This window comes from Solanum lycopersicum, chromosome 3 (genome assembly GCF_036512215.1).
Source record: "Solanum lycopersicum chromosome 3, SLM_r2.1".
Taxonomy (NCBI): Eukaryota; Viridiplantae; Streptophyta; class Magnoliopsida; order Solanales; family Solanaceae; genus Solanum; species Solanum lycopersicum.
The window spans coordinates 7,337,224-7,349,138 of record NC_090802.1 but is presented as its reverse complement, the minus strand read 5'-3'; the positions used below and the strand labels follow the sequence as shown (position 1 = coordinate 7,349,138).

The 11,915-nt window shown below is 27.7% G+C and overlaps 1 protein-coding gene across 1 annotated transcript; it reads left to right on the top strand.

Annotated features, from left to right (window-relative positions):
* The first annotated feature begins 9,108 nt into the window (after positions 1 to 9,108).
* LOC101258532 (uncharacterized) lies at positions 9,109 to 10,049 on the top strand. The gene has a single exon (XM_004234526.5). The coding sequence runs from the start codon at positions 9,432 to 9,434 to the stop codon at positions 9,873 to 9,875; it is 444 nt and encodes a 147-aa protein (XP_004234574.2). The 5' UTR covers positions 9,109 to 9,431; the 3' UTR covers positions 9,876 to 10,049.
* Positions 10,050 to 11,915: the final 1,866 nt, after the last annotated feature.

Here is an 11,915-nt window from a genome sequence, read left to right as displayed (position 1 = left end):
TCTCTCTCTCTTTTAAGAGCATCACATGTATGGAAAAAATAGTCAAAGTCTATGTAAGAGAAAATGACAAAAATACATATAATAGTTTTTTATACTAGATATGAAAGTGAATTTTGTGTTTATTTATCTAAAAATGTGGGAAGATTAAGAGGACGTCATTTTAGGGTCTTATGAAATAATAAATTTTATAAAATGCTAATTAAACCAATTATATTGTATGAGATGGTTGTGGATCAATTAGCTATATATGTTGCCTTGTCAAGTTTTTATGTACTACTCCTACTTCTCTTTCTTGTGACATCACATGAATAGCACTTGTTTTTTTTCTTTTTTTATTTATTCAAATCACATGATAGTGAAACAAGCCAAAATGTGTCTTTATCTAAGAGAAAATGACAAAAATAGTCATTTATATTTGATTGTATAGAGGTTGAAAATAGGTATTTACGCAAAACTATATAATTAAACATGCTTTACTATTTTATATTATTATTATTACTATTATTATTATTATTATTATCTTTAAAATAGTACTTATCTTATCACTAATAAAGAGTTTGTTATTATATATTGAGAAAAATATACGTAATTTTACAACAAGATACATTAAAATAGGGAAAGAGGCGAGCGAGATGGGAAGGAAGACGAGCAAGAAATATACCAGATACACGTGAATAACATTAGATATATACACATACATGTATAGTAGGAGATAATACTCATGTGTATCTATATGCATCTGATGTGTTTCGCATGTGTCTGAAGTATTAGATACGTAGGAGAGTGATAAGCGAGATTAGAGAGAGGCAAGGAATGCAAACGAGATTTATTATGTATTTGTGAATCCACTTGTAAGAAAAGTTTGAAAGCTCCCTTATATATTCTCTTGTATATCCATGTATCTAATAAGATAGAAATGGACTTTCTCGGTTGTTTAGTAAAGTCGAGTTTTTGACCTTATCTGGCAGGTGATGATAATGTTGAGTTGATGTCGGGGAAATACTTGATATCCAGGTGAGCCAACCGATGGTATGGTACGTAGTGAGTTCAATGGGCACTGCCAAATAAAACGCTCCAAAACAAACAAAAAGGTACATGTGTGTTGCACTCGCGAAGGACTATTAGTACTGGAGGAAGGTGAGGATGATGTCAAATCCGCATGATCCTTATGAGTTCGGCCATGCCCATGCTAAATCTAATAGGCCTAACTCATCAGTGGCCCCCTAAATTTGGCAGCAATTTTCACTTAGACACTTTAACTAGACTTTGTTCATTTTAGACATCTCATTGTCATATTACATTGTGTCATTTTGACATTTTTTTTCAATAGCACATGTTGACTTCAAGTGCGTGTTAACCAAGCGCGTACACGTGGATTGAATGTCCAATTATATCATGTCAACTAATTAAAAATCTACTATATAAAAGAGAAAAAATAAGAATTGAAATACATGACAAAGTAACCAATGAATAAATGACATGTGATCTTTTTATCCCTAAAAATTAAATAAAATACTTGCCAAATCTAAAGAAAAATGCAAACCTCCACAACTTCCCTAACATCTTCCCCATTCACTTCTCATTGTATTGCTCCATTTTTTATTATTTTTTAGCTTTATTTTTTGTCATAAATCTATACCCACACAATCTACTTTATCATGTTTCTTCATCTTTTCTATCACACCCACAATCACATAACCATCTTTACCAGTTTATTCCTCTTTTTCATGATTTTTTTCTGCTATAATTTTCTTCATTGCACCATTTCTTCATTTGATTTAGGGCTAAGAGGTGCAAATATATAACAATAATGGTTCATATTTTAAAGATTGCAGTCTTCTTTCTTTGATTTTGTGATATTTGGAGTATAATTAGGGCTCAAGATTAGTGAGATTAACATTTACATAGTAAAGATTAGTTTTTTTGCTCCTATTTTAGGATTATTGTGGGTGAGCTTTACATGATTTGGGATGTTGTTGATATGGGTTCGATTTATTGTTTCTTTTTGGGTCTATCTGTGTTTGTAGTGCGAAATTAAAATTGAAACTGAAATTATTATTAAAAAAAATAAGATTTAACCTCCATTGAAGTACTTTAAACTTTGAGAAATAATGGATGACATAATGACTATAAAATGAGAATGAAAAAGAGAAAAAATAAAATAAAATAGACTAAATAAGTTCCTCGCGCGTCAACAGCGAGTGTGTAACACTCACTTTGCCATGTCAGCTGAAAGTGTCAAAATGACACAATGAGGTGTCTAAAATGAACAAAGTCTAGTTAAAATGTCTAAGTAAAAATTGATTCCAAATTTAGGGGGCCACCGATGAGTTAGGCCAATCTAATATATTTTTTATTGTGAGCTTGTATGTATATGAATTATGATATTACTGATATATATGTTATACCATATCATTAGTATTGTTTGATATAAGTTTAACGGTGATATACATGGTATACACTATTATACATATTACCAATTTACCAGATTGAAAATATATACATGCTGAATGGTAATAAAAAAAAGTTTTAAAGAAGAATCTAGATTTTTGGAAGGAAACAAGCAGGAAATTATAATTTAAATATTCATTTTCAACATGTTATTAGGTGTTTTCCTATTTTTAGTTTTGCTTAGCAATAATATTTGATTATCTATTGTCAATTTTAAAGGGTAAGCCGTACAAATCTCAATAATTTATAGGACTAATTATTTATCTTCCTATAAATTTTAATATTATAAATGTGTATCATATTACAATTTTAGATATATAGGTATAAATAGGGCAATTTTCACATATAGCAAATAAAAATTTATATTTGTATGCTATAGCAAAGTTTGCATAATTGCGCTCTATAACAAACATAGAAACTGTATAATTCGCTATACACATACAGTTGAAGCAAATTATATAAAACGAAGTGTATAAAACAAGAAAGAGAAAGATACCTGGGCAGAGAACTGTATAAAAACGAAGCGTATAAAACGAATTATATTATTATAAGTGTACAGAACGATTATATACAATTTGAATTTGTATAAAATGAGAAAGAGAGAAAGACAAAAGAGACTTGACAAGGAATATACAATTGAATCGAATTGTATAAAACGAGAAAGAGAGAAATTAGATACAATTTGAAAATTGTATAAAACGAGAAAGAGAGAAAGGCAAAGGAAACTGGGAAGGAAGTATTTTTATTGTATAATTATAAGTGTATAGGACAACAATATATGTATGTGCATGTGTATATACAATTTTTTCACGCTTTATACAAACAGAAACACAATTTATATATTTCGCTTCTGTTTGTATAAGTGAGAAAGGCGAGGGTGGCGAGCGAGATTTGGGAGAGTGTCAAGCGAGATCTGGAAGAGGGAGAGAGAGGAACAAAAATATATGTATTTATACAATTTTCTCTGCTTTATACAATTACAAACAATTTTTACACGCTTGTGTTTGTATAAAAAGTGAGGAAGCAAGCGAGAGATTGGAGGAAAGTGGCGTGCGAGATATTTGGGAGAGAGGTGCCTGACAATTTTTTACAAACGTTTGCTATAGAACACAATTAAATCAAACCCTAGCTACTCTATTTATTTTAGGTTATTATATACAATTTTCCCTATTACAAAATATAAATAATAAATATAATAAGACATAACAAATTTGGGCTTAAGTTGCTTACATCGAAGGTTAATTTCACTAACCAACTTTTTTCCTTTTCTTTTTTAATTTCACTAACCAACTTTTTTTTTTTGAAGTTTTTCATCGTAGATACATTATGAAATGAAAAGGAGAAAGAGCTTTTTTTATAGATGTTGAGGTGAGTAAGGGGGGGTTTGCTGGCTTGCTGGCTAGCTCGTGCAATCAAGGAAAAATCCCTTCGCCTTCTTTTTTCAAAATGAAAAAGTAAACATTGAAGGAAAATAAATATTTTCAAAAAAAAATTTCAACGACAATATGATTAACTAAAATTGTAAAGGTTTAATAAGATTTCAATTGAGCCAAGGGGCGAAAGTAATTTAATTTTTTTTTTAAGATGAAAAATTAAAAATAATAATAAAAGAAATCGAAAATTGAAGTGATGGAAAGAAACCTACCTCTTGAATAAGTTGAAATCATTGATTGAATATAGGAAAGATTTAAAATTTATAAAAAAAATCAATCGATGCAATTATGGAGAGATTTATGACGTGAAAAAATGAAGAAAAATTATGGGTATGAGATTTCAAATTAATGTACATGGAAAAGGAGATGATGGAAGAAAAAGAAGAGCTATTTAATATGTTTTGAAATGGTAGGGAAAATAAAAAAATATGATACTAAATAATGTGTAGTTAAATAATTTTTCCTTAATTGAATATTCATCCACGATTTATTAAACCTGATATCCATGTTCCTTATTCATCCAAAAATAAAAAGAGTTAAGTCTGAAGCAAAAATTATTGATTTGAGAAATACATTTCAATGTCGACTAGATTAATGCGTGAAGTGTTTCGATTTGTCTTTTCAGTTGAGATTGTTAAATGTTTAGCTATGTGTTACCACAACGGAATTGTTTTTCACGTGACAATTCATCTGACCATTTTTTTTAATGAAAAAGAGCGTACTACATACACCATCACATATTTTACTTAAGATGTAACAGTTCAAATGTTTTTGTTACACTCCAAATAGATTACGTGTGAAACTAAAATAAACAGATAATTTAAATGTGTTTTTAATACTTTCAATTTAGGGATAATTATATAGAATAACAAATTAATAACGTAAAATAAATACAGTAGCTACCGTTTGATTTATTTGTATTCCTTAGCAAACAGTTTGAGTTATTTGTGTTCCTTAGCAAACTGTTTGTCAGTGTCGCTTGCCTCTCTCACTTCATATGAGTGTCCAGGCCACTCTCTACTAAGCTCTCTCAATATCTGGTTCACTTTGAAAATAAAGTGATTTGTGTTTCCAAGTACAATGCATTCACGGTACGAATACATTGGATTTTTCCCAGCAGGACAGCTAAAAACTCCAGTACCTTGTTCATAGAACCCAAATGACCACTCGTCATCTCGATTAACCTATGTCAAATATACACCAAATCTAACATTTACTAACACGGACTTAAAAGGATAATGACATAAAGTAGAGATATATACAGTCTAAGCATAGAATTTGTATAAAGCGAGAGAAAATTGTATATACTCATGCAAAAACATATATCTTCATGCTATACACCTAATTATACAATATACAAACATTTTACTTCGATTCAAATGTATACAAATGCAAATTTTGTACAGATATTGCAGCGAAATAGCCAGCGAATTATACAATTGCAGCGAAATATAATTTTCTTTTGCTTTATACAACAGAAGTGTATAAGTTGTGTTTCTGTTTTGTATAAAGCGAGAGAAAATTGTATTTACACATGCAAAAACATATATCTTCTTCCTATATACTTATGATTATACAATATACAAACATTTTACTTCAAATGCAAATTTTTATACAGATATTGCAGCGTAACAGGCCAGCAAATTATACAATTATAGTGAAATAGGTCAGAGAATCATACAATTGTATATGTATAGCGAATTATACATTTATAGATTTGCTAAGGAGCGCAATGCAAAATTTTAATATAACATACAAATATGATTTTTTGTTTGCTATATGTGAAAGTTGCCCTTTAATTTATCCAAAATTTTATCATTCAAATTTAACAAAAACCAATTAAAAAGCTCTTTGATTAATTTGAGCTAGTTTTTGACTGATTTTCAGTCCTAATTATGTAATTAATTTTGAATATGTATGAATATTGTATATCTCATATATTAATATTAACACTCTTATAAATTCAGCCATGGATGATAAATTAAAGGAAAAATAACTTAAATACACAACTATAATTTTTATATTCTCCAATTTTTCCTACTTTTTTTTAAATATTACATAATTCCCTTTTTTTTATTTTAGTGTAAGTTTTTAGATACATTACATTCTCTCTCTTATAATACACATTTACCCATTTTAATGCCTATTTTTTCTCCATTAAAACACTCAACCTCTTAAATCAGTTTTTAAATTTTAAATTTTATCCATTTAAACACTCAACCTTTTAACCAGCTTTTTGATTTTGAATTTTTAAATTTAATTAATTTTAATTAAAAGACCAAATTTTGAAATTTTGAATTTCAAAATTCAAAAAATTGACAACTTCCATTAACTTCTACCGTCTTCTTCTTACTCCATCAAGTTTCAGTTCTTTTTTTTCCTTAATCATCTTCATTCATCTTAACCCATTACATTTTTTTCTTTTCTTCTTTTTATTCTTAATCCATCATCGTTTATTTCTTCCTAATCTGTAATAGTTTGAACCCAACATCTTTTTATTATTAATCCATCGTCATTCGTATATTCTTCTCTTTTTTGTTTTTGTTAATTGTTCTATTACATCATAGTAATGGACCCGTTAATTAATAGAAGGATATATGATTCCGACGATGAAAATTGGAAAGAAAGATTCTCGCGAAACATCAAAATCAAAGGTTGTTAAAATACAACAAAAAAGGAAAAAAGAAGCAGCAAACATTGTTGTTAGGCCTACATTGTATCGGGTTAGTATTTTGGCAAAACCAAATGATATATATATATACCAAACACACACTAAAAATAACTGATACATTGGCTAAACCGTATGTATCATGTACAATATGTTACCCTATAATCCTTAAATTTTACATGATATTGAATAGCATATTCATATGAATTGGTATTATTTTTTAAAAGTAAAGTTATTTACTGTATATTTCAAGAAAAGCATAACAAAAAAAGCATTACACAAGTTAAATTGTATAAATTCACATGATACATGATTTATAGTCATTGTAAAGTACACAACAACCTCAATAATATTTTTGTATTTTTTATCTAATGGAGATGTATCATTGTGCAAATCAATGATACACACTAAAAAGTACATGATACATTAGATAAACAATGTGTACCAAAAACACACAATAAAAGTACATGATACACTGGATAAACCATATGTATCATGTACATTATGTTACCTAATAATTCTTAAATTTATATATCTTGCTGTAGCATAAGATTTATAAAATTTTATATTTAAAACAAATATTGACACAAGTATATTTATCAACACCAATAATAACAAAGTATTTATAATCAAAAGTACGACTTCAAATTTAATTACCACATGTTTGTAAGTTTATTTATCTAAACACAAAGTGTTCAATTTGCAGTTGTAATGAAAACTGAAATTCATTAAAATGTTTACGTTATAAATTATTCTTGATATCATAGAAACATTACGACTAATTCACTTCTCTTTTGGGTAGAAAGTACAAGTTCTTCTGTTGTGCCCTTCTTGTCCACATTGTCCACAACAGTTTGTGTTCACCGAAATCTTTTCATCTGCATTCTTTCTTCTTCTTTTTCTTGGTCATCCAGATGATATAATCTTTGATATTTAGGTAAAATTGAATAGCATATTCAAAATAGATGATATAATATTTGATTTTCAAATTTTGAAATTAATATCCAATTAAGTGCTGATTTAATGCTGATTAATGATCTGTTACCACAAATTAAGCTGTTTTAGTAACAACATTAACTTTACCGTTTTTCTCCCCTATTTTTTCTTAACAGTTTTAAATTACCATGTATCATTTACCATGTATCACTACAGTCTAAAGTATCACGGCTCAATAAATTTAAGGGATTTTTTGTAATTAGTAAACTTGTCGGGACAGAATGTAATTATTGAATTACACTATGGGATTTCTTAAATTTATACTAAATTAAATTGAGTTAATTAAAAGTCTTGGATTTGAAAAGATTCAATATAATTGTCATGCTATATTTTCAAAAGATTCAATTGTAAATCCAAGAAGACATTTGAACATTTTTTCCAAATATCAGAATAAGGAATAAAAGGTTAATTATCTCTTTAATTATTTTTTTTCACGTATGCAAACATTATATCCTATTCTTCCACAATTACATGTCCTTAATATTTCAAAAATAAATATATCGAAAATAAGGTATATGAAATCGATACACATTTCATAATCATAATAACTATACACCATGCCCTTCTTATATGTGACATATACAATATCCGAGCACATTAACCACACATATCTCAAAATGATACACATCGATTTTCATAAACATTTCATACACATATCACTAATCAAAATCATTAAGACAAAGATCCGCGCTAACTAATACAGTTTTGATATTTTACTAGTCAGGTCGGTCTAACCTATTTTTCATGTTGGCCAGAAAATGAGCGGCCCAACCCACAAGTACGTGGGTTACAGACTTGTCGGGCAACCCACTTTTTTAAAAAAAAAACTATATTTTTTTAACAATTATAAAATTAAATTATAATTTAAAAATATGATTACAATTGTTGTTAAAAATAATATCACATAATGTTAATGTTACTACTTGTTAATCAAATTCATAAATAAAATTATTTTTATAATATTTATTAAGTTTTTTTTCAAGTAAAATTAGAAATATCTAAATAGAAATATTAACCTAATTATTTTGAATTTGGAATATCTTTAATTTTGAATTTTAATATCATATAATATTTTTAATTAATTTTTATTGGTCCACGGGTTAGTCCTACCGATATTTCTCAAGCCCCGCAAATCAGCAGGCTTATTTAGACCGGTCTAAAAATTCATTTTCTTAAATGAGCTCAAATATCTTAGCTCAGCCCTATTAAATTTCGGATTGGGCCAAGCCGACCCAACATGCCTACCCCATATTGACAGCTCTAATATACATTTACAATTATATGACAGATATACAAATACAATTAGTCTCTTTTTTTCCTATCTCACTCTCGCTCGCCTCTTTCCCTCTCACAATTTAGCTCGCTAGCTTTACAATTTGTCTCTCTAGCTCGCCTCTCTCATTCTCTTCCAATCTCATTCACCTTGCTTGTATCTGTGAATCGTAACTAAAATTTCCTTTTACTATACATATTGTCAAAAAATATATTTAATTCCACTCCGGCCCCTCTATTGTCTAAAGAATGGCCTATTCAACCTTAATGGTCACTCATTTATAACACTGTTTTTAACTACGTACTACTACATCATTTTTAGACGAAACACAGAATCCATGGCCGCCCCCTACCCAATAAAGTTTACATCTCACTTTCCATCTCCATATTTTCTACTTTTCTTAACCTACATTCTTTCTATTTTCGCTCCTTCAATCAATCGATTCGATTTTTCCAAGTCATTTTTATTAAGACTCAAATAATTTTACAAAAAACTCAATATATATATAAAATTTTTTGAGTATCGAGAGATTTAAAAATAAAATATTCCATTGAATAGTCTTATATACTCTTAAATTTATATCCATAGTTTTTACTTCCGTTCAATTTCAATGGCGACTCTGCAGAAATTCAAATTATTAGCTACACAATGTGTGGTAGCGGGGAGTCCGACTCGAAGCCCAACAACTAGCCCAGTTATTCACCTCCGTCGCCGGAAAACTCTCCGTATGCTCCTCAGCGGAGGCGGAAGTGGGAACTCGGTGTCGTCCGGAGACGATGCTTCACCGGATCGGATTTCCGGCGATGGAGATTCGCCGGATCAAGTAAAGAAACTGGTAGGAAGCCATAAGCTTAAGGATTTGTTCGTTACGTCTCCTCCATCGCCGGAAAAGAGAGGGGAAATTTGGCCGGAAATCGATTGTGTCGGCGGTGGTGGTATTGGATCGGCGGTAAGAGGAATCGGAGTCCGGTCGATGCGGCCGTTGTCGGCGACATTCCGGCAACGATTGCTCAAAAGGGTTTGGCGACCAATGCTTGTGAGTATACCGGAATAATTAAAAATTGGGAATATTGTATTAATGCTAATTGACGTGATTTAGAGAATTAATAAAAGTTTTTCAATCATATTTTATTTGTATTCTTCGTTTAATTTGCAGTATATCTTTTCAAACTAAAAATATATATATTATCATGTCGATGTAATAAAAATATGATCATGAATTTTAAAAGTTTTACAACTCCATATATTATGACACATTCATAATTAGGATGTCTATACTTCGTTTATATTGAATTATAAAAGAATTACTCTTTTCATTAAATAATAATTGTTTATTATATTATTTTAAAATATATAATAATATTTATTTATTTTATAAAATTAATGAATAAATTTTATATTTAATTTCTAATTTATTATTATGATTAATTAGACATTATATTTTATTTAAAAATAGAAAAATTATCTCCTATTTATATTTTAATTAAGAAATGCTTAAAATCAATAATAATTAAATATTATAGACCAAACAGAGTAGATAGTACTATCGCTAGTACATAGTAAGTAAAGGGTGTATTTTGAGTTGATTAGAATATCAGTTATTTCATTTTATTCTCCATAAATTTTATTATAATTTTTATATGTAATAATTATGTAGATTTTTAAAAATATTTTACTTCAACTTGCTCAAAACTAAATCGAAATATAATGAAAGAAATCATCGGTTTATGGATAATTGGTAATTAGTCTAGCCATATTTTGATTTTTTTGAACTATTAGATTATCAGTTCTTAAAGATTGAACTTTTTTCGTAATAGGCTGATTGATAATTTGATTAGTAAATTAGTAAATTATATTTATATCATTCAATATATAAGGTTTTTGGCGTAAGATGTAGTTTTATATTTTTATTTCTGGCACTATCAAACTTTTGACTACAATGTATCATTGTTGCTTTTGATACAATCCATCAATTCATGTATATAATTTATTGATTTGACACTATATTTCTAAATGATTTTTGATTTAATTTTTTTAAAATCTTAATAGTTAAATTAATAACCAAACAGATAATGATTAATAACTGATAATCAATAATTCAAATTAATATACTTAAAAAATGATAAATTGAAAAATATCCAACCTTAATTTACTTAATAGTAAATTAGTGGGAGTAACATGAACTTCTATCGTTCACTTTTATTTGTCATGTTGCATTTTTTAAAAGTCAACTTGACTAATGTTTAAAGTTAAATTAGATTACACTAATTTAATATTTTAGATATATAATTTAGATTTTCAAATATTATAGGGAAAATACTATAAATTTCTATCTTTTACATACCAATATGATAAAAAATATGTAACAAAATGTTAGTCAAAATTATTATTATTTGACTTCAAAAAAATTTGTAATAATTAAAAATGGACGAAGATAGTAATATTAAACTAAGAAGGTACACCTTTTTGTTATGTTCCAATCTATTTTTCTTATGTTGCAATTTTGGTAGACATACTAATTGGTATTTGTATGGTTTGGAGAAACAATTATTGAATGAAATAATCAAAGTGCGTTTAAGATCCAACTTGATTGTCATAAATATAAATAAAATGGAGAAATAACGACAAGCAATTTCTTTCTTTGATTTTTACTAGATTCATTTTGGATTTGTCATATTTTAAATAGAAAATAGTAATTAAATGAATATTATAATATTCATATTAATTAATATATAATATTTTATTTAAAAAATATAATTTAATAAATAAGTAATCGGATAAAATTAAAAATAATAATTCTTAATATGTTAAAATGACAACGTTTGTGTTTGTATGCTCTGAGTGTGTCAGAATAAATATTAAACAAATAAAAATAGACAAAGAACATATATTTGTGTCAAATATCTATTCAAAACAATTTCTTTACACATATATGATAAGAATAAAATTTGTATACACATCATTTTTTTCAAATCACATTTGTGAACTAGACGAATATACTGTTTCATTTTGTACTTTCTTCAATTTTTTATTTACTTTTAGTTATGGTAAGTTAATTTATTAAATTTTGCTATTTTAATTGAAATAGATTTTA